This window comes from Maylandia zebra, linkage group LG18 (genome assembly GCF_041146795.1).
Source record: "Maylandia zebra isolate NMK-2024a linkage group LG18, Mzebra_GT3a, whole genome shotgun sequence".
NCBI classification, from domain to species: domain Eukaryota; kingdom Metazoa; phylum Chordata; class Actinopteri; order Cichliformes; family Cichlidae; genus Maylandia; species Maylandia zebra.
The window spans coordinates 33,301,740-33,326,292 of record NC_135184.1 but is presented as its reverse complement, the minus strand read 5'-3'; the positions used below and the strand labels follow the sequence as shown (position 1 = coordinate 33,326,292).

The 24,553-nt window shown below is 39.5% G+C and overlaps 1 protein-coding gene across 9 annotated transcripts in view; it reads left to right on the top strand.

Moving 5' to 3' along the window:
- Nucleotides 1-1,706: 1,706 nt before the first annotated feature.
- The window catches only part of LOC101464365 (solute carrier family 12 member 7), a 43,228-nt gene continuing 20,381 nt past the window's right edge, over nt 1,707-24,553 (top strand). For 2 of the 9 annotated variants that reach the window (XM_004565089.5, XM_004565086.5), the window contains exons 1-6: nt 1,986-4,389; nt 17,264-17,355; nt 17,798-17,923; nt 21,810-21,956; nt 23,526-23,580; nt 24,420-24,550. In XM_004565089.5, coding sequence (XP_004565146.3) covers nt 4,245-4,389; nt 17,264-17,355; nt 17,798-17,923; nt 21,810-21,956; nt 23,526-23,580; nt 24,420-24,550 — 696 coding nt within the window. In that variant the 5' untranslated portion in view covers nt 1,986-4,244. Of the gene's footprint in view, nt 1,925-1,984; nt 4,390-17,263; nt 17,356-17,797; nt 17,924-20,770; nt 20,927-21,809; nt 21,957-23,525; nt 23,581-24,419; nt 24,551-24,553 lie in introns of those variants that run through there. The other 7 variants (XM_014410975.3, XM_014410969.3, XM_014410971.3 and 4 more) reach the window with 7 other exon arrangements.

Here is a 24,553-nt window from a genome sequence, read left to right as displayed (position 1 = left end):
ATAAGAAGGATTTTAAATGCAATACCAGTAAGAGTAAGCATGTGGTTAGAAACTATATTTCTAAGATTATTAGGGCCAAGTACAATAACCTCAGTTTTATATGAATTAAGTAGGAAATTAGAGGTTATCCAGGTCTTTGTATCTTGAAGGCATTTCTGTAGTTTAAGTGTGTTTGTTATCTGGCCTCATGGATAGAGAAAGCTGGGTATCATCTGCATAGCAGTCAAAAAATACACGCTACTGCCTGGGGAAAGCATGACTTTGGACGATGAGGTCAATTTGATTCATATTATCATTAAAATGAAAATCGTCATGACCAGTGACAAATAGCCATGAGTACCATGGGTGGTCACAGCATTATAAGATGAAAAGATGTACTCTCAGGCCCCCTCTTCGATTCTGAGATGGTGCTCCCCTTTCACCTTTTTGAATCCACAGGAGTGGATTTCAAAACATAATTTTATTTAATTTTGTTCCTTATTGATGTTACTGTGTTGATTTACATTTTTATTACTTTATTTTGACATATATTATGCTCACTGGCAATCCAACTACAACATTTAGTGGGTTAATTGACTGTGTGCACGTTAGCATATGCTACTTCCGGTGCGGAAACTCCTGTGGGGAGCTGTGTTTCCGGTGTCCTATTCGCGCCTGGTTTACGGTCCAAAACAAGTTTAGCAAATGAATGAATCAAGCGGCGATTTACATTTCTATAGATGTCTCGGGCATTTACCCAATATATCTGTAAATGATGTTCATCGACTTGTTGATATTTTTTCCTGCGCCTCAGAGCAAAAGAGAAAAGGGATTCAAATGTTATATTTCTCAGCTGTCCCTCGTTTATCGCGGGTGTTATGTTCTAAAAATAACCAGGATAGGTGAAATCAAGTAGCCGATTTTATTTTTTGACGGTGCAAAACGTTTGGTGGACATCGTGGACATAAAGCACTGCACTTCAGAGTCACATTGCTAGCGATGGATGCAGCGATTCTGTACTGTACAGGAGAGACATCACGGAGGAGATCGTCTGCAGCGATCAGGACGCAGGACACAATGTGACGTAAAAAAAAAGTGCAAACTTGCACTAAAAAATCTGCAAAACAGCGAGGTGAAAGGTGAACCGCGTTATAGCGAGGGACCACTGTAATTTTGAAGGCAAGTCACAACATATCCTTCGTACATACTAATGTATAGAAACCGTTACCAGCAATCATTCATTTTTTGTGTGGCTTTTTTCACGGTTTGTTAACATGTTGTGTAGGTGTGTACTTGACTAGCTGATCTCGACATTATGGGGGAAACATCTGGTTTGACTTTTCTTCACCTGTAGTTTGAATGCTGAACATTTGCCTGTTTAAATCATAAGACCAGTCACTATACAGAGATGTGCTTCTGAATGTGGACGATGTGTCTTCTGCTGCAGTGATGCAGTTCTGCTTGTGTTGAGTGATGTAAACAACTGATCGATCTAAACGCTTTAAACGTCAAAATTGATCATTAGATTTTTTTTTATGACACAACAGCGGTGAGTGTTCCCACCTTCTGCTCTTTGTAACTTAACGCAATCTTTCCGTTTTCGAGTTTTGGACATGATTTTGGAGTATATCTTCGCAGTAGCGATTGACCGCAAAGTAAAGCTATCGGAAATGTACAACCCTACATCCGGTCTCAAACCAGGAAGTTAGCATTTTCTCGTGCACAGGGTCTTGTCACTACCCGATCCGTACCGGAAACCCGATCGGTACCCCGGGTAGCGACAGGTCTATTATAATTCCCATTAGTGGACCTCGCGCAGGCACTGGGTAGGGCAGCTTGGGGGTCCTTAGATCTTGTTGGCACACGCGCGTGGCGCGAGCGGCTTCCAGAGTGAATCCGCGCTGAACGGAAGTGCTTGTGTTTCTGTGTCTGCAGGTGAGCACAGGTAATGTAAGCAGAGTGAAGCTGTACAAGAAGTGTGTTCGAGAGATGTTGTTATGAACATAAATACAGCGTGAATGTTGGCGTGTGCAGTTTAAATCTCGTACATGAACTTGTGCGAAACTGTGTTTCACCTCTCAAATTGTCAATAAGGGGATCAGAGTAATCCCCAGCAGCCTGCTACATTATAAGTTGTGTAAACATACATAGGGGTGCACAATATTGTCAGTGTGAACAATACTGAGTATCTGGTTATTTTGTCAGCACAAGTTCTGAAATAACATAAGGAGCTGGTTACAGTGGTCCTGTATCATATTCATCGTATTCAGTGCACACCTCTGAGTTGAAGTGCTTGTGTTTCTGTGTTTGCAGAACAAAAGACAAGTAACGGAAAACTATTAGAACAACATGCTTTCTTGACATGATGTTCTTCTGCTTCCCTGGCTGCTGTGTCTGTGGCGATGTTGTTCACTTTGTGTTGTTGTAGCGTCCTCATGATACTCAGTTTGTGCTCCAATAGATTATGAGAGACAAACATAAAATCCTGATCTGTGGCACTTACTGGTTAACCCTACACATCGACTTCTGAATTCATTATTGACGGGAATTTTACAGCCTAAGAGATCTAGCTCACGGCCCACTGTTAGTCAGCGGTGCTAGTTTTGTACTTTGTGCAAATGTGTTGTTGTCAGCCAAGACTGAAGAAGTCGCTTGGATAAGTTACAAAATATTTCTTGCACTGAAAACGTCACATACAGATGAACAGAATCAACTTTCTGAGATGATTTGTCTAATTAATCTATTACGTGATTCTAATGGATTCATTAGAAATGTTACATAAAGGCATTTGTGTAGTTAATGTCCAGATTAATAATGCTATGTAGTGGATGAGGTCCAGGATTGGCAATGTAATATTAAAAAAATTAACAAATAGCACAAAAATGATACCATCCTCCTGGAGAGCAAAGAGCAAAACTTGAACTACCAAAATAATACAGAAAACAGCAGCAGTAAAGCTGCTTGTTCATACTGTCTTGCATTTCAGGGTGTAAATGGCATTTTTCCATGTGTCTCGGGTTTATGTTAGAGTAACTCAACAATGTGTTAAACTTTAAATACAAGTGGTATAAAATACATTAGATGAATACAGACATGTATAATTTCAGACCATAGTATATTTTACTATAGTTTTAAACCTCAAAAGCCAAAATGGCATTCTCAAGTAAGACATGTAGTTTAGCTTCCCTTTAAACACCTAACAGACGTGCTGCAAAATATACTGACTGACACAGACACTTTCAAAAACAGACACTTGTATAGTTTCTCAGTACTCAGACTTCACAGTACTGACACAAAGATATGATGTAACAGGTAGTTTATAGTTGAGTAAGACAGGCCCTGCCAGCCTTTTAAAGAGAAAGATGGGTAATAAAATAATTGTTCCCACAAACTAAACACAATGCATGTTTACTTGTGGCCGTTGTTATTCAAAGCTCACTCCTTTCCACCTGTGACTGTCCATTGTAATCGTGGAACTCGCAACAGACAGGAAATACAGAGAAATAAAGAGGAAAGTCACTCTTCAAGATTTCCAAGGTGTTTCCTTTGCTGTTACAATGTGTGCGGACGTCAGAGAGCAAGAATATTCTGAATCGCTGTTCTTCCTCATTACCCATCATGCAATGTGGGAAAAGGAACACTCCTCTTGTTTACCTGGAAAACAGAGACGACAACTATTAGCCGAAGGGAGAGGAACAAACGAAAGCAGAAAGAAACAGACTTAGGTTTGTCCTGCTAAGCATGACTCGGGTGTTCCGCTTCGTGTGGATGAGTCAGATCCTTTTTATATGTACTTCTGGATATTGCTTCCCTGCCGTCTTGCATTTCTAAGGTGTGTGCGAGAGAAGTGGGACGTCAGAGTGGGAGGGGCTGCAGGGCTTCCTCTGTGTGGACTAACTGTTCATATGGTAAACAGAGGGTCACGTGGGCCAACAGTGCTGAAGCAGTTAGGAGAAAAGGGAGGGAAAGAAACAAGGAGAGGGCGTAACTTGATACACAGGAGGACTTTGGCCTGCTTCATGTGCAGGAGGCGGTACTTTCACCCTGAGTCTAGAGGACATTGGATTACACACCAAAAAGAAGGGAAACAAAAGATCTGAGTGCCATGTTGTGGTTAAAGTGAAGTTTGGCCTGCCTCATCGGGTTCAGTCCTTTTATTTAGATTTATCTGGACACTTTTTAAAATCTGTTCTCTGTGGGAAAAGCCAGTGTCTTCCTAGTTTGTAATCTCTTCATAGTTTCTTCCGGGTAAAAGAAGAATCAAGATGCCCACCTTCACTGTGGTGCCAGTGGAGGATGTGGAAGATGGCAGCAACAGTGGAGCTGCAGCTGGAGGGAACAGACCTATCAGCTTGGGCAAAATCTTTTCAGAGGAGCAAGAGGCTGACAGTTCAGAGGATCCTTTTTCAGGTAGGTGTAAACAGTTCTTTGCTGATGTGCTCATACACAAGCCTGCTTTTTGGGGGTTTTGTGGTTGCTATCCCAGCATGCACTGCGGGAAGTATAGGTGTGCAATTTTGATAAACTGCATGCGTCATTGTGAGATTAAATATGACATTGGAAGCGCGCTGACACAAACAGATGCATGTTTTGACAGGCACATGCTTAACACATATAGACACCCACAAGGAAAAATGCAAAGTCAGAGATGAACTAGCTATAACTTGCACTTGGATGAGTCGGGCAGGAAGGGGGGCCTTGGTGTTGGTATGTATGCCTTAGCAGCCCTGAATGATGGTTAAGGCTCCTTGCCTCATTGCATGTGTTTCTGTATGTCAGTTCTGGAACAAAGCAACTAAATATACAGTAAACTAAACTAACCTCAAACAGCAGGGAAGTTGTGTAAAAGAGGCCTAACTGTTTTACAGTGACAAAGTACAAAGTCTATATCCTTACATGACATATTATTATACCATTTAAAATTACTGCCTGTTTTTCTTTCACCTTTATAACACTTAGTTTAACCATTTTTCTTTGTGCACATGTTGTACCTCTTTACATCCATCAGTTTCCCAGTCAACCACTTTGGGGGTTGGGTCAGGTTGTTTGTGCTACACGTTCCAGATACCTTGAAGTCGTATTTCGAAGCTTGGGAGCAACGCGACTTCAAATAGTAGTCTTTGTTTAATATTCAGCAGTGGGATTGTATGCAACAGCTGAAACATTTGGTTGTTTTCTCATTTTACTGCAAAAATCTACATTCTTATGCTGTACTGTCTGAAATCTATCAAACTCCTCTTGTGCATTTCTGGCTACTTTTTTGCCACAGTTTTTAAATGGATCAGTAAGAGAATTTTATAAGGAGCAAATCCTCAATATAAAGACTTGTAGATGTTAGAAAATTACTGGATGTAGGTTGCAGAAACAGAACAGACACGGGGCAATGCTCGAAGAAGCGGAGAAGCTTGAAGGCTTTGTTTTCTGGAAAGACAAAAAATTGCTTCAAGATTTTTAAGTGATAAAGAAAGTCATAATGTCAGCTGATATCTTTATTGTAATCTAGGTGTGCTTGTTCTTTTTATTACTTTAGACTCAAAAGTCTGCAGAAATGGCTTCGAATGAAATCCAATTACAAGACACTGCCTTGTTTAAATATTTTGATGAAGTAACTCTACTGCACAAGTGTCATGTTTATGAACAGGCATACTTTCCATTTAGGGAAAATTCCTGCAATAAATGTAGGTTTGTCTTTAGCTAAGGCATTTCTGGTCATTTTGCTTTGAACTCTGGTTGTCTTGCTTCTCTCGGAACTTCTTTTATGCCTCCTCTTTTGCTCATCTTTCATATGTGGGCCTTTTTTTTAATCTGTTTTTTGTTTTCTGACTTTGATCAGTTAGATTTCACAGTGAGCCCGAGTCACCCATGGTCATCATTCTGGACCCACCAGTTAGGACATGTTCCCCCAAAGCATTTGTGAGATTAGAGGCAGATTTGAAGTATCAGTAAAACAAGCATAACAGGTTAGGTTTTTTTATATTCTAACCCTCACTATAATAATGTTAAAAAGAGAGCAGACCCTCTTTAAACTCTAAGGTTTTACATATGAGTACCACATTAAAAATTAGCTTGCTTCTTAGTAGGTCTTAAAATGAGGTAAATACAGTCTTAGAAGAACTACAAACCATGACACGTTACTTTGTTATTTATTTGACAGAAATTAAGTGTACATGGTTATCTGTTTCAGAAAGAGAGTCAACGGTTAAACTTAAGAGCTCACAGACTGATCCAACATGCTTACTGGCAGGTTTTCTTCAACAAACCCAGTTTCTTTCCTTTTCCTCTCCTGTGATCCCAGTTTGGTGTTTTTAATGTTTAACATGTGCGTTTTTGTGCTTAATCCACCATCAGTTTAAGGACAAAGACAGTGACTAAATGCATTTATTTTCAGCGATCAGTCATATGTTGCACTCAGTCTTGTTGATGGACATTGTTTGTCACAATTTGGATAGCGCTAAATAAAATTACTCTCTTTTTAATCTAAATGTTAGACTCCACATTGACGCACATGATTTGTAGAACCAAATCACATAACGTTGGGGTGACTGTAGCTCAGGAGGTAGCCCAGGTTGGAATGTTGATGGTTTGATCCCTGGCTGCTCCAGGCATGACAAATATCCTTGGGCAAGATACTAACCCCAAGTTGCTCTCTGAATGTGAATGTTAGCTAGAAAGCATTTACACAGAAAAAAAGTGCTTGTATGAACGGGTGAATGAGGCCAGTTGTGTAAAGCGCTTGTGGTCAGAGTAGAGAAGCACTATATAAGAACCAGTCCATTTACTATAACTGAAAACTTGGTAAAGAACCAATTTTTAATTTCTTGAATCTTTGAAAAACACTAAAGGTAACACGATTGGAAGGAGATGGAGCAAAGTGATTACCAAAGAACTATTGGCTGTGGACTTGACATGTCTTGGCATGATAAGTATCATATTCTTAAGAAACAATTTGAGGTATGCAGAATATGGATGGTATTTAAAAGCCATGCTGTTAAGAAATAGAAAAAGGACCTGAGAGCTGTATCTGGCATTTCAGTTGATCTTTCTACAGAAGCTTCGTCAAAAATGGTCTCAGTGGACGGCTGCCTCCTAAGAACTCATTTTTAAGACGGGGATAAAAGACTGAAGTATGCCAAATTATAGAAGAACTAATGTGAGAACGAGTGGCAACAGGTCTCATGAAGAGATGAATCCAAATTTGACATTTTTGGTTCAAGTTATTGTCAATACAGAAGAGGTCAGGAGAGAGGTCCAACATCCTTACAGCCATCTGTAAAACACGTTGGAGGCTCTGTCATGGTTTTGGGCCACATTTCAGCTGGTGGTGTTGGGACTCAAACACCACTACCTTGCATGAGCATGTATGTGTCCACCATCCGCATGTTTTTTTTCTGAACATAGGTTACTGCCTTTCTTTCTTTCTGTTAGGAGTTTGCGTAAATGCATCGCTACATTTGGGCGCACTCTGAGGAGGGTGCATTTGCTCGCAGATGAAAGAGTGTGCTGTAGGGCTGAACGATTATGGAAAATAATCTAATTGCGATTTTTTTTGCCCCAATATTGCGATTGCGATGCGATATGTGATTATTTTTTAAGGTCTTTGTCTTCTGTATTATTAAACAAAGACAAGCAATACATCATATAGTATGGCCAATACTATATTACATCAATTTTAAACTGTTCTTTCCTGGAAGACAGACCTCTGTTATGATGACATGAGGTGATGCATGAATTGATGACTGACATTGTTATTTAACTTCTTCAATCACAACAGTATATTTGAACATACACAATAGTTTATTTTTAGCTTACAAACATCTGAGCATAAAGTGCTGACAAGGAACCCTGGTGTAAACATTAAAATGAAAGTCAGTACAATGTGCAGATTGCAGAAATATACATAACAAAAAAATCAGTGGCTTTACCACACTCAGTTTTTCGACATCTGTGAACTACTAGACAGTCATTCAATTAAAAAATAATATTAAATAAATAAAACTAATAAATAAAAAATACACACATCTTACTGATCTCTGCAGTCAGTAACATTACACATAAAGTGCAAACATAATAGCAATTGTATAAACACACACACAAACACGCCTTTAAAATTTAAAGGCGTGAAATTGGACGGTCTAGCCTTCTGATTAGCGTCACCGCTGTCTCGGTGGAGTTTAATAAACTCAGCCGTCTGCTTCTTGCTATCTAAAATATAACCAGACACTGGTGTAAATTCTCGACTGTCTCATACTTCTGTTTAATAAGTTTTCTGTTTGACGTTTAGTCAGCTGTGTGAAAACCAAGGAGGAACCCACCCGGTGGATTAATAAAGTTTTATTTTATCTAATCTAATAACTTTAATCTCAGCCAAACCGATTTACTCACGAACAAACAAAACACTGAAAAAAGCCCAACAATAACATTTTTAGGTTGTCTAAGTGACTTATATATTACGTTTAACCCGAGCAGCGAAACTCCGCGGTGATCTGAAAATGATGTGCCGGGAGTTGTGCCGTTCTCGGCCGCATCAGTAACCCTCGAGCTCCCGGCTAGCTGTCGAGCTGGTGGGTAGCAGACGCCTCTGAAAACGTCGAAGCACTTTTGCAAATATGGGATATCTTGATAAACCGAGCAGATATTTGATGTTTACACAGCTACTTTCTCGCCTGAAAATATGTTAAAAGTTTATTTTGTGACCCAGAAAGATTAGTATGAGTAATTTTAAAACTTAGTAGCGGCCGCCATTGCTGGAAACTGGAGTTTGGCTGGGCCGCGCTATGAATTCTGGGATATGGTAGTAATTTGGACAGCCTTCGGCGCGTCGCTGTGACGTAATCGGTCTACAAATGCGGCCTCAGGAGGATGCAGCCCATGAATTTGGACATGTCCAGAGTATAATCGCAGCCTTTGCGGTTAGAAAATTGCACTTGATCATGTCGCGATATTATCGCAAATGCGATATATCGTTCAGCCCTAGTGTGCTGTTAAAACGGCGCTATTATTATCATTTTTTTTTCTGTTTACTGCTTCTATTAATTCCATCATTATTAACTTACTCATGGCCAAGTAAATCAAAAAATCGCCCTTGTAAAAATGATCGACAATAGGCTCAGCCTATCGTCGATAGTCGATATATTCGCCCAACGCTAACTGACAACGTTTCAGTATGACAGTGATTCCAATGCAGTAAAAACATACCTGCATAGAAAAACACACAATGGAATCAGTCATGGATTGGCTTCCCCAGAGCCCAGACCTCAACGTTATTAAAGCAGTGTGGGATCATCTGACCAGAAAATTGAACAAAAAGCAGACAAATCCAAAGAAGAGCTTTGGAATATCTTTCAGGAAACCTGGAGAATTATTCCTGAAGACTACTTAAAGAATACCAGGAAAACTGTGGAAGACTCAAGGGGCTGATACCAAATATTGACTTTCAAGCTTTTTAGAATTGTACAGACTCAGCTTTAGCTTTATATATGGTGTTGTCATATGTGTTTGCAAAATGAATAGTTTTAATAAATTGGTGCTGGTAGGGCTGTGCGATATGACCAAAATCTCATGTCCTGATATAAGACATCTATCGTCCGATAACGATATAAATCACAAAAATGTAACATTTTCTGTAAATTCTGTGAATCTCGGGCAGCTCGACTTGCGTGAAGTGTTTCCAGCTGTGTGTCGTGTAGCTGGAGTCGAGTTTTTTAACCGATGCATGAAACGATACATTTTTAGACATAAGTTGTAACGGACGCCGTTTTCTTTGTGAGTATTTATTACACGGCGTGCTGCGGGGAAAAGCCTGTTCTAACGTTTGAGTCTAAGGTTTATTTTTAGCACCTGGCGGCTCGTTTTTACTTCTCATCCGTAATTAATCTGCTCTTTCACATGATTCAGTTTATTTTGAAAAGTCTCAACAGGAGCTTGAGCTTTATTGTGAAAGGTTTATGTGGAACAAGCGGACACGCCGTGGTTTTACCGTCGTTGTTGCTAACGACAACGCATACAAAACAAAGGCTTGTCTGTCAGTAGTGTGGTTATATTAACTTTAGGAAATGAATATAGCCACTACAGTGACCATCAAAACCATGAAACAATATTGCCGTAAACAGTTTATTTTGCGACACCACGAAATAAACGACAGCGTAAAATGAAACGACAGACGTTTTTATATCCGATAGATATCGTTATATCGAACAGCCCTAGGTGCTGGTGTGTGCATATGTATATATAATACAGAGTGACGTGATATAAAAGTAGTAATTTTACACATTTACATAGTTTTTGTTCTTCATATAATTAAACTTAGTTTTAATTTATTCATTCTTTATTTTTATATTCTATTTAATTTTTCTATTTGAGTGAGCTTCATTCTTTTTGTGTGTGTGGGTGATTTGTTGTTGTTGTTTTACCTCATTTAATGACTTTGGGGGTGTTTTGGGGGTAGTGGTTTATTTTCAGTGCTTTTTCTCTTTTAAGATTACATTATGTCAACATATAGGATAAGGAAATTATTTAAAATTGCTTGGAGCCCACAGGGGGGGATGAACAGGAAATCCTCCCCTGAAAACCTGTATCTCTTACTGATGCTAATGAGGGAAAAATAAAAAGGTTTCCAAACAATGTAGACCCTCTGTTATCTGTGTATCAAGGTCCAACAGATCCTTTAGAGTGGTGACCCTATAACAACTCATAATGTAATGTAAAAACATTTTACTACAACTTTACTCCTTACAATATGTCCTTTCTGGAGAAGACAAAAGTCACAGATTGCTCTGCATTCGGACAGACGAGCACACACGTACGCACCGATTTATGCATAGTGCTGAACAGACAAGATGCAATCTGTATAAACAACTCATCATTTTCCAAAGAAGTATCCGGTGTCATGTGTACAGTGTCCTGTTTCATATTGTCCCTCTTTTTCCTTGTCAAGTTTTAGCACGTAGTTTTGACACATGTTGAGATTATTTGTTTGCTTCTGAATGAACCTCACTGATGAAACTCAAAAAGCAGGGCATCTCTATGAAAACGAATACAGAGAAGAAGACTGGAGTAGTAAATGATAACCGGTCATGTTGTCCTAGAGACACACCCAAACTACTTGCCAAGCAGTAGACAAACCGGAGTGTGTTGATCGCTACTGTAAAGCAGAAATTTCACTTTTAATTCAATTCAGTTTTATTTTATTTACAGCACAACAAATCACATTAACAGCTGCTTCAAGGCGCTTTTTATTATAAAGTGAAGTAAGGTTGTGAGGTTTGCGTTGCATTTTTTTTCCAAGTTTCCTGCATCTCAGAGAATCTACAGGAAATGTTTCCAGGCAAGTTGGCATCTTCCATACAAATTACAGCCAACAGCGGCAATCCACTAGAAACCAATGCAATCACAAGGAGGTATTTAGTACACACCTTCATTGCATGCAGTTTCACCCAGACAGCAACCTTGAGCAACCACTCACCAATTGTTGGAATATACACCAACTGGTTGGGTCACTGCCTGGTTTCTAGGCTTATGTGACTGATACCTTAGATAGAAAGAAGAATACCACAGTCAGGATCTACAGACTCTAGATTTAAATATAAATCTAGGGCTTTGTTAGCTGAACAGTTTCCTCCCTTAGAGCTATGCCAAGCAAATTGGTTGATCACATTCACACAGACCACCTAACTGGTGAGTTGGTGTACCAACCTTTGCAGCTGATCCTGTCACACATTCTTGAAACTATTATTTAAGAAGTTTAATATTGTATTTAAACATTTGCCTAACAAGGGAATTAAAATTACATGCCAAAACTGGTTTTAACATCCTTGTTTACAGTGAATTGGAAATGGAGATTTTCACCCATGGTTTATCCACTGTTGCTCTTTACACCTTAGATACTCCTCGTCCAGCAAATTTCCTAAACTCAGCATTAAATGTCTTCATAGCATTTGTCTGTTTCATTTCGAGGTGGTTCTCATGTCCTTCTTCTTTCTCCAACGCAAAGGACATAAATCGTCATGTGTAGCTCTGTTTTCCATATGTTAGCCCTTTGGGGTTGGAGAACTGCCAAAAGCAGCTGCCACCCTGTTTCCTGTTTAAAGGATGTCTATTTTGGGTCAAACTGTTACTAGCTAAATTGTACAGGGAGCGTTCACAGGGCATGGGTTTGTGTTTTTGTTTGCTTGTCATTCTAACCAAGGGGCTCTCAAATCACATGCCACAGATAACCTGGTGGGCTGGTCCTGCAGGTGTGCTCCGAGATGTCATTTATAATACCTGTTTGTTTGTTTTGTTTTTTTAAATGATTTTAAAAAAAAGTCTCGTTTTGAGTTTTGTACTTGTTTCCCAAGAATCATGTGAGTTGTCCACGCTAAGCAACACATGCATGTAACATATGTTTCCGTAAAGAAAAAAATATTTGTGCCAAATGTTAGATTGCAAAAATATTTTTTATATATATATTTTTATGGTCACCTTAGCAAACACATCATTTTTTGCAGCCTTATGAAATTTCCCCTTGTGGGACTAATAAAGGTATATCAAATCAAATCAGATTAACTGACACTTAATAACAACTTACATGTGCCAAATGGATTTTAGTGTGTTTTAGTAATTTAAATGGATTAAACATTTATTGAACATAGACAAAGTCTATGTGGCATTTTGTACATATTGAAATGGAGACCTCTGCTGGTTAACATGATTACTGCATCAAACTGTCAGAGTCCTTTACGCTCACTCAACGAACTTTCAGAGGACATTTAGAACTCAGCCCATTTTAGAAGTCTTTTGATTTTTACCTGATAATATGATGATTTGCAAATTGTCTGACATGACTATATGATGACAGACCATGTTCCCCATCAAACAGTTCTGACAAGATCTATACAGAAAATGAATGCAATCTGACTTTGTTTTCCTAAGTAAACTATTAGAAAAATTAAACACTGGCACATGAGGTTTAGATAATATAAAATTGGGTACTGTACACCAACAGATGTGGCTTGAAATTAACGTTGCTTTATGCAGCTATGTACAGCAGTCTCTTTCAAATGCTTGTTTCATAGATGGGGTGCCCTGGGACACCATTGGAGGAAAAACTCAATTTTAGCAGGGCAGCCATCGGCCACGACTGCTTATGTAGTGAGGGGAAAGAGAAAAAAGTAGCTCATAAGGACACTTGACAGTGACACACACATAGGACTCCAAGCTAACCCATTTGTGCTGTTGATCAACACTATATCATGTTTGGTGGATTTTACCATGTAATTCAGCTAAGAAATAGTCGATTCTATATAGACCTTGAAGTGTAGTGTGTGTGCTTGTGTATCTTTCTAGATTTCACACATCACATTTTTATCTAAAACTTGCACCGCTGGTGAAACAGCTATTTCACCAGTGGTTCTGTTGAAAAGTATTCACATATGGAGTTTTGATATATCTAATCCCATTAAGAAGCTTTGAATTTGCCCAGGATGTCATTTTACTATGACTGTGTTTTTAATGACTTCTGAGGTTACATTGGCCCGCCACAACCTCTACGACATCTTGTGGAACAAATTGCTATCACATGAAAGTATAGCCCGGCTCTAATTCAACCTTACTTGATATCTCTTTGGCAGAATACAAAAGCATTTTAGACATTAAGTCACAGCTTCATATTCTTTTGATAACTCTATTTCACTTTGCAATATTCAAAACCAATTTACATGTGCTGGTTCTTATACAGCAGGGGTGCCCAATCCCGGTCCTCGAGAGCTACCGTCCTGCAGCTTTTAGATGCATCCTTGTTCCCACACACCTGAATCAAATGAATGGCTTGTTATCAGGCCTTTGCCAAACATGATGGTATGCTGAAGAGGTAATCAAACCATTTGATTCAGGTGTCTACAGCCTGAATTTGTCCAACTCCAGGCCTCAAGGCCCTGTGTCCTGCAGGTTTTAGATGTTTCCTTGATCCAACACAGCTGATTTAAATGACTAGAATACCTCCTCAACATGTCTTGAAGTTCTCCAGAGGCTTGGTAATAGACTAATCACTTGATTCAGGTGTGTTGACCCAGGGTGAGATCTAAAACCTGCAGGGCACCAGCTCTTGAGGCCTGGAGTTCCCCACCCTTGAGTTAAGAGAGTGGAAGGGTGGATGTATAATTAAAAAAGATGCAAAAAGAAAAAGGAGCAACTAATGACCCAAAGCAAACAACCTTATGTGCAGCAGCAAACATGGCATTTCCTCTGTTCTGGTTTGGTCACTAAAACTGTTTGAATGCTTACACACACAATTCATCACTCTTTGGACAACACCTAACAACAGTTGGGACAATCAAGAGCTTCTGGAATGTCTTTCTGGATCTGTGTTTATGAGCAACCTCATCCTACGATACGCCATTGGATTTAAACAGCTGTTAGTGGCAGGCTTACAGTACATAATCACTATCTCATTGTTGTTTTCCGATGATATCCTGCCTCTTAGTGGGTAGTCCCAGCTTAGAAGAAGCAATCTGAGCAAAGCTGTTGCCCCGACTCTATAACCCTCGGTATATAACCCTTTTGTAATCTTATTTTAAAAGCCAGAGAGGCTTGCTGTACAGGGAGTGCAGAATTATTAGGCAAGTTGTATTTTTGAGGAATAATGTTATTATTGAACAACAACCATGTTCTCAATGAACCCAAAAAACTCATTAATATCAAAGCTGAATGTTTTTGGAAGTAGTTTTTAGTTTGTTTTTAGTTTGAGCTATTTTAGGGGGATATCTGTGTGTGCAGGTGACTATTACTGTGCATAATTATTAGGCAACTTAACAAAAAACAAATATATACCCATTTCAATTATTTATTTTTACCAGTGAAACCAATATAACATCTCCACATTCACAAATATACATTTCTGACATTCAAAAACAAAACAAAACCAAATCAGTGACCAATATAGCCACCTTTCTTTGCAAGGACACTCAAAAGCCTGCCATCCATGGATTCTGTCAGTGTTTTGATCTGTTCACCATCAACATTGCGTGCAGCAGCAACCACAGCCTCCCAGACACTGTTCAGAGAGGTGTACTGTTTTCCCTCCTTGTAAATCTCACATTTGATGATGGACCACAGGTTCTCAATGGGGTTCAGATCAGGTGAACAAGGAGGCCATGTCATTAGTTTTTCTTCTTTTATACCCTTTCTTGCCAGCCACGCTGTGGAGTACTTGGACGCGTGTGATGGAGCATTGTCCTGCATGAAAATCATGTTTTTCTTGAAGGATGCAGACTTCTTCCTGTACCACTGCTTGAAGGTGTCTTCCAGAAACTGGCAGTAGGACTGGGAGTTGAGCTTGACTCCATCCTCAACCCGAAAAGGCCCCACAAGCTCATCTTTGATGATACCAGCCCAAACCAGTACTCCACCTCCACCTTGCTGGCGTCTGAGTGGGACTGGAGCTCTCTGCCCTTTACCAATCCAGCCACGGGCCCATCCATCTGGCCCATCAAGACTCACTCTCATTTCATCAGTCCATAAAACCTTAGAAAAACCAGTCTTGAGATATTTCTTGGCCCAGTCTTGACGTTTCAGCTTGTGTGTCTTGTTCAGTGGTGGTCGTCTTTCAGCCTTTCTTACCTTGGCCATGTCTCTGAGTATTGCACACCTTGTGCTTTTGGGCACTCCAGTGATGTTGCAGCTCTGAAATATGGCCAAACTGGTGGCAAGTGGCATGTTGGCAGCTGCACGCTTGACTTTTCTCAGTTCATGGGCAGTTATTTTGCGCCTTGGTTTTTCCACACGCTTCTTGCGACCCTGTTGACTATTTTGAATGAAACGCTTGATTGTTCGATGATCACGCTTCAGAAGCTTTGCAATTTTGAGACTGCTGCATCCCTCTGCAAGATATCTCACTATTTTTGACTTTTCTGAGCCTGTCAAGTCCTTTTGCCTCATTTTGCCAAAGGAAAGGACGTTGCCTAATAATTATGCACACCTGATATAGGGTGTTGATGTCATTAGACCACACCCCTTCTCATTACAGAGATGCACATCGCCTAATATGCTTAATTGGTAGTAGGCTTTCGAGCCTATACAGCTTGGAGTAAGACAACATGCATGAAGAGGATGATGTGGACAAAATACTCATTTGCCTAATAATTCTGCACTCCCTGTATATTTTTATATTTTTGTTGCATGAATGTTGAAAAAGCAGCTTTCATACCAATATTCTTTCTCACTCAATACCACATGCGAAATTTTCTTACAATCTTCACTATGTCATGTGCATCTACGGTACACCATCCTCATTAATTTATCTTCAACAATCACTAAATCCATGCAAGGCCCTGGGCTCTTCAAGGCGACAGTGTAGCCTACAACACTGTGATGTGAGTGTGATAATATGCCATATCTAACAGTCATAGACCACTGCATGACAACCAGGGGCAAAAGAAGCCAGTCTGAACAGGCCAGTCATAATGTTAATCTAAGCCACTGTGTCTTTAAGTGGCGTACAAAAGCTGTTAGCAAAACTATAAGCCTAAAGTGTGGCCAAAGCCTTCATTTGTCTCCAGGGGATCAAACCTTTGACCCCTGATTCTCTATAAATGGTACTGGACACAGTTGTCACAGAGCACAGCTATATCAAATACAGCCTGGACCATGTAATGCAGTCTTGTGCTGTTTTTACAAAGGCAGTGGTTGCAGCTCTGGGCCAGTAGTTTGATGTACAGGTCCAACAAAACCCATACTTAAGAATCCTTGGGACGACATTAAACCACAGTTACTGCCCCTGATGTGTCATCAGTCTTTCGTGGTCAGTAAGAGTAGTAGCTATGCAGGTCATTTGCATTAACTATTAGAGAGACTTTGGACTGCAGACTATCATTGGTTCTGGTAATGTTGCTAACATAATACTGACAGAGATCCATCAGTATAGGATCACACCAGCCGTGACACATTTATTTGTGTGCTAACAATAAAAAAAAAAACATGGAATAGTCATGGGGATGAGTATGGGTGATGCTGGCTGCTCACTGGGATTACCATGCTGAGACAAGTAGCCTCCCACTAACACCCATTAATTTCACTAAGAACTGATGACACTCGGTCCAGGCAGACTCGCACCTTTCTGAAGTCTTCTACAACTCTGTCCTTGTTTAAGAGCAACAAGTTATAACATCAACATACAAGAGGCAGTCAGTAAGCTAATTCTGCAGTGACAATTAGTTAAATCCAAATGGAAATACACATCTAATGATTCTGTCAACCTCTTGCCTGTTTATTCATTGGTTCTTTCTTTTTTTCTCCTTTTTTACCTCAAAAGGAGATGACAACCGGAGGGAGTCCTCTGCATTCATCAACCCAGACATGGACACAGAGACCTACTATGAAGGCAAGAATATGGCCTTGTTTGAGGTAAGATGAATTAAAAATGAATGATTTGTCTGTTTTTAATACATATAGTCCAAAACATGCTGCTAACGATTTAAACGGTATGTAAGATATAGTTTTTGTTATTATGTAACATTAATAGAAAACAGACAGGACTGTGTGACCAGATGGTTGCAATTTTTAAATCTTTGCAATAGGAAGAAAGTCAGACTGGGGTCATTGAGTGCTTCTGTTTAGTTTGTCCCAAATCTCTCATAAACAAAATCAATCTGAGATGGTCTCAGTTATCTTAAAGTCTGTTCACTCACTGTCATTCATACATGGAAAGTGTGCTACATACATACACAATAAAGATCTTGGAGTCAATAAAGGGAGTCTGAAGAACATACAATAGGAAATATTTCTTGGTCATGCTTGAAAGGCCTGGATTGGTCTTTATTTTTATATGTTCTCTGTCTGTTTACAGGAAGAAATGGACAGTACGCCCATGGTTTCATCTTTTCTCAACAAACTGGCTAATTACACCAACCTAACCCAGGGTGTTCGTGAGCATGAGGAAGCCGAGGATGGAGTCAGGAGGGCTGCAGTCATGGTACGTGACTCCTGTTTTTGAGCCAGCAGAACTCTTAATGAAAGCATGCATGCTTTGCGCCAACATAATCATTAGTGTAGTCCTCAACACTCGGAGTGCTTTCTCCTGAAATCTGTTCTGGCGGGATTTTTAGCGTCTGCAATAAAACTTCAGCACCGATTATATCTGTACACAAGAAGGCCTTTCTTTTCGTCTGGAATATCTGCTTATCTTTTTCATCTGCCATCCTGTTTTTATTTTTCGATATACAAGCACATTCTGTTTCAGTATAACATGAAACATAAAAGGCAGCACAAACAAAAAAGGAGGTTTCGTGTTTCATTCACTTCACTGAATTGAATTAGCAGCACAGCAGCTGTAAACGTCCTAATTTTGATCCTCACGTTCAAAGGGTTGAGTTAATATGAAAAATAACCCCAAGACGTTGTTGTGAAGGAGTAATTATCTATAGAGACCAGACGTTTTATGCTAAACTGTGCAGTTAGAAAGTGTTTGGATACAGACACAGACCCACAATTTTAAGTATCCGACTGTAAAGTTACTCTATGTTAGTTAAGTTACTGTTACTGCATCCTTATTAAAGATATTTAATCCTTACATGTAGTTTATTTTGTTTCCATGCTTTGAAACCAGCCTTTTAAAGTTTATTTCAAGATGAAAGCCTTAATTGTCTTTTTATCCAACCATTTTCTTGCACTTCTCCGGTTCAGGATCAGAGGGGCCTGGCCTATCCCAGCTGTCAAAGGACATCCATCTGTCACAGGCCTAATGTAGAGAGACAGACTGCCATTTGCACTCACATTCAAACCTACAGGCAATTTAGAATCCCTAATTAACCTAACCAAACTAACTGCATGTCTTTAAACTGCGGCACGAAGACAGAGTACGAAGAGAAAAGCCACAAATGCATGGGGAGAGCATGCAAACGACGCCTTGCTGCCCTATTGTTTTGTCCTTTAACCTGTGCACTATTTTTTAAAAACAGCTATTGTTAAAAACACCAGTAGATGTTATTGCAATGCAATTAATAAAGTTGGAAAGTGGATTCTCTGCTTTCTCCACTTCCTCCAGACACTAGGACCCTCATTTCAAAAAGAAATACAAAACTTACATTCATCAAAAAGAGCACTTTGGACTGCTGCGCATCTGCATGTGTATATATGTTTGTGTGCGTGTGTGTCCAGAGTTCAGCTGAGACAGTGTCCTTCGCCCTGCCAGGCTAAGTAAACAGTAGTAGCTCCCTTCCTGAAGACGTCGGTGCATGATCTTGATGCAACCAGTGTCAGACCGTCGCTTGTAAAGTTCTCTTGAACCGAACATGACGTCAAACATCATAATCGACATCAGCGCTGCAGTCATGGCTGTTACTTATGCACCTTCTTGTACCACACTTTTCTCTCCCGGTCAGCTTTCCAATAATATACTTTATTACTGCACCCTGCAAACAGCCAACCTTTTCAGCAATGACCTTATGTGGTTTATCCCTGTGGGCGCTGTTGGTGATCGTCATCTGAAAGAGTTCTGAGTCATCAGTCTTTCCCCGACCATGGTTACATGTACAGAACTGGACCAAGACGTACATCTTTAAGCTGTTTGAATGGGGCTTTAGTCCAAATGACGGTTTTCTTTGATTTGCATGAGTTATAAACCCCACCCTTTAATATTTACTTTTATTTTACCTTATTGAGTTAAATAAAATTTAAAAAAAGAACATTTTTCATAATAAGATTTTTTTGAGATGCACTAGTTTGTTTGATTTCTGTTGTCTTCAACATAAGTTAAGCTAAAGGACTGACAGCAACACAAGCATGAACAATAGGAGCCCAAAGGCTTGTTCCTTCTTCTGCACTGTGCACAGTGACGACGATGGACTGCAATGATATTTTTTCACTTTGTTCACAGATTAGGCCTTCATCAACCGGAGGTGGAAACTCATTCTGTGAACCGTTAGTCTGAATGTCTTACCATAATCCTCCTCAAGGTCTCACACTCTGGAAATCTTTCAGTTGCTTTAAAAATGTTGCCAAAAACTGAGCCAAGAGCAAGTGAAAATAGGTCAAATGGTGCGACAAAGAGAGAAAACAGAAGAGTTTGAGGCAGAAAAGATTAAATGTTCAGATTTTTTTGTTTTAAATCTATCCATCTTTAATCCCTTGAGCTTCATGTGATAGAGCTGGGGATTTTACAAATACAGTGCAGACAGCCGGTTCAACACAACCAGACATACAGCACATTAACAGTTGTATCTTTTTATCAGGACTTAGATGAGGGATGTTAACAACCACCTTCATTAGGTCATAAGATTGATTTCATCTCCTTTGTGCTTAAATAAACTGCCTGGTATGGAAATGTGATCAGGGAGACCAATTTTCTTCGACTCAAACTGAAGAGAAAAACGACAACATTTTTCCTGGTAAAACATCTGTACAGATGTTACCTGGGTGGGTGACTTTGATAACTGTCAAGCTACTGCCAATAGTCTGTTAGAGTGGCTTATTAACCGGATACACAGAGGAACAGCTAGCCTTTGACCACAGGTCCACAGGTTTAAAAAAGAAAGCAGACAAACACACAATAAAATATGTTTCAAAACTGCTGCTTTGTGGCAAAAGTTGTACATGCTGCAGAAAACGGGCTTTTAACTGAGAAGGCGCTTTCATTGCAACAATTTCTGTCCCTTTTGTGCTTTTGCTAAAGTCAAAAACAACATTAGTCATTGACGAGACAGTGGGACCTTGGTCTGTTGCTCTATGTGGAAGCATTGATGATGTTTGACTAAAACCCGCCCCCTGAATGAGAGCTGAGAGCTCTGCAGAGGATCTGGACCTTTAACTTAAACGGCTCAGTGAAGGGGAGAAAACAGGCAGGAGAGCGAGGCAGTGTAACAGAAAGGAGAAGATGTGGGAGGTTTGGAAATCCACAGCAGGCACTTTGCAGCATTTTGACAAACAGCTGAGTGCAATGGAGAAAGCACAGGACAAAATGTTTGCATGTCGGAAAATGGTACGTACTCTTTGGTGTTTGTGGAGGCGTGCGTGTGCAAGTATGCATGTGCTTGGCTATTGTAATCCGCATTGCTAATGCTATACTGCACTTAAATCGTTCAAGTTATGTGACCCTGCTGGTGTTTTTAATGAGCTTTGATGTTAGTCGGTAAATGACAGCTTCAGTGTGATTAAATTTTTCATATTTTCCATCTAATTGTTTTCATTTTCTGCAAGTTGTGTTAAGCACAAGGTTATCTCGAAAATACAGATTTTTTTAGCCTTATTCTCTTCAGTAAAACTGTTTAACCTATCGACATGTTTTATACGCATGTAATTAAAATAAAAGTGAATAATGTAATATTTTGTGTTGATGATTCCGGTTTCCGCTGACCTTTGTCATACAGTGTAGTCAGTAACTTGATTTTTCGCCAATCAAGGATGTATGATTTAGTTGTTCCCTTACTTTTTCATTTTGTGAAACGGCACGTGGCTAAAAAAAAACCTGACACTAACCCTGGGCTGGCTGCTCATGATCTGATGGGCATTAAGAGGACAACCACCAGAAAACATCTGACTGTAGAGTCTTTGAAAACGCAAGAGATTATTTTTAGATTTAACTAGAAGTAAGTGGCATTGAGTTTGATGCATCTTAAACAGATGATAACATGCCGACGCACTGTAAACATACAGTAATGTTAAGTGCAGGATGTGCTTTGTAATTTAACACTTTGAATGACAAGACGTTTTTTAAGTGGCTTGGTGTGGCTGTGAGGAGGGACACGTGTTGGATTTCCCCACATTGCAGCCTACTCTCATGTTCATCTCCTCAGTAACAGTGCAATGAGGCATAATTCAAGATTCACTCTCACCTTTGTGCATGTCTGTTTGTCTGTCGGCAGGTCCCCCATATGGGAACATTCATTGGGGTCTACCTGCCCTGCATGCAGAACATTCTGGGGGTGATTCTCTTTCTGCGCCTCACCTGGATTGTCGGCACAGCAGGAATTCTCGGATCTTTCGCCATTGTCTCCATGTGCTGCATCTGCGTGAGTAATTGACAGCTTCAGATGACGAGCTGCTTAATGAGTCTCAAAATGTGGCAGTGCTAAACAAACTGTCCCTCTTGGCCAGCCATCAGTGATGTAGCTGCGATTGAGTGTGAGATTTACGTCACGCCAATCACAGCTCCTCTGAATTTATGGTGTGATGAGCATTTATGTTTTTATTTTTTATTTTTTATTATTTTTTATTCCTATTTATTCTATTTATCCCCTTTGTATATTTTATTTATATTTGTCTCTGTATTTATATATGTGTGTGTGTGTGTATATATATATATATATATATATATATATATATATATATATATATATATATATATATATATATATATATATATATATATATATATATATATATAACAATTCTGTAACTGTAACTTCGGTCGTTGCTGTGCTTTTTGGAAGTCGAATTTCCCAGAGGAACCCACCCGAGGGATTAATAAAGTTCTATCTTATCTTATCTTATCTTATCTTAATGTCTTTGTCCGAGTCCCCAAAACGAGCAGAAAACCTTATTTACAACCGCAGCACATACGTCAGTAGCTCCAGATGGCCAGACAGAGAAGTGCCTGTTTCAAAGTTTGAACTTGAATGCTCAGCACTCATGTGATGTGATGCGAACAATCTGCAAACTACAACTCCTTTACATTTTAGACTCACCCTGACACGCTCGTATGCTCCACACCAAAGAGATGACGGGCAATAGAGGTGATGATGCCAGTGGTCTCATTTTTCTTGTGTCTGTGTTTGACACTTAAGGTTCCTCCCCGTTAGTGGGGCAGCATCCTAACAGAAGGGCTCATTCAGTAAAACCTTGGAGAAACCTTCTAGAACAAATCTCCTGGAAACAGAGACTCTCGCCATTTCATCTCTGCAGAAACTACAAAGTTTATTTGCGTTTTTGTATTTTATTTGTTGCTATTTGTAACCAGTTTCACTGCACAGAGCTTGACTGTATGGTGAATCAAATGAATTTTCCAACAGTGTTTGAGTAAAACTCAAACATTGCAGAGTGAGACAATCAAGCTTATTTTTCTTGACTAAGTACAATAAATACAAAATGCACAAATATATGACTGTACTTCAGTGTTTCTGATTTTCAGCCTGGCCCTCAGTCACACTCGGTTTGACACTGGTGCTTTCACTGATTCTGCTAAATTTAGGCAACTTTGTGTTTGATGGAGTGGAAACAAAATGCTGGAATGTTTTTTCCACTGGCATATTGCACAAAACAACATGCAGCATGCAGAGTATTTAGTACTCTGCATGCTGCATGTTTCACATTATTGCACTCCTAATTCTAATCAGAGGCTTCAGTGACTGTTTTCAGGCACTTACTGTACTTTGTATTTTATTGACACATTGTACTTCCGCTCAGCTGCAATTCAAAGCACTATTATCTGAGCATGATGCTTGCACCTTGACAACTTAACAAACTTGACAAACACAAGCTGGTCAAAGTTATTTTCATTTATCTTTCTTTCTTTTATGTTGCTTTTACAAACCATCCACTGGTGATCATCTGTCCTGTTTTCTTTTGCTTTTTTCATGCAGACATTGCTCACAGCTATATCAATGAGTGCCATTGCAACAAATGGAGTTGTCCCAGGTACATAATGAATTATTTGATTTGCTTTTACGGTACAAGAGATGTATGCACATGCAGTCTGCAAAAATAGCTGCAATTGTGAGTGAGATTATACAGAGTTTGAATTGAGCTATGATTTGCACAGCATCCAAAATGTTTTTTAAACTTCATCATTGTGTGAGAGCAAGCTAATTCTGCACACTGTGTAGAGCACAACCAATTGTTTGGCATGCCAGTGTTATCAGCCGATATCTGCTATTTGCTGATTGATTGGACACTCTGCATCATCCCTGTTGGCAACACACTTCTTTGTAATACCACAAACACAACAAGCGCTTGATACATACTTACAGTTTATACATTTAGCAGAACACAAACGAGTAAATAACATAAGCATATTTGGCCCTTGTCTGTTATGTTTTGTGTCTGAAAGGGAAAACATAGTTCGATATGTTGGAATATTGGATTTTTAAATCTCAGTAGAATATTCTCAGTAGCTAATATATGAAATCTAATGCAATGCACAAAAGCTGCAAATGGACAGAGCCCAATTTTAAAGGGGACCAATTGTCCTTATTTTACGTTATTTTATGTTATGTAGATGCTGGTAAAATAATCAATGTTTATATCAAATATGGGCAACATTTTCAAACAGCGAGGTCAGTGTTATGCAAGTAATCCCTGTGAGCTAAAAGAAAACATTCTGAAACAGTTTTATGCCCAAACTGGTCTACGAGCACAGGAACAGGCAACTATCAGTTTGTCACCGGAAACTTTATTGGCATTATTTATTTTTTTACATTTGTGTATGTGTAGACATGAAACTAGTAAAATGTATTTTTGTGATCACTTCCTGACAGCCGGTGGCTCGTATTACATGATCTCCAGATCCTTGGGTCCAGAGTTTGGAGGTGCTGTGGGACTTTGTTTGTACCTGGGAACCACCTTCGCTGGATCCTTGTACATTCTTGGAACCATAGAGATTCTTTTGGTT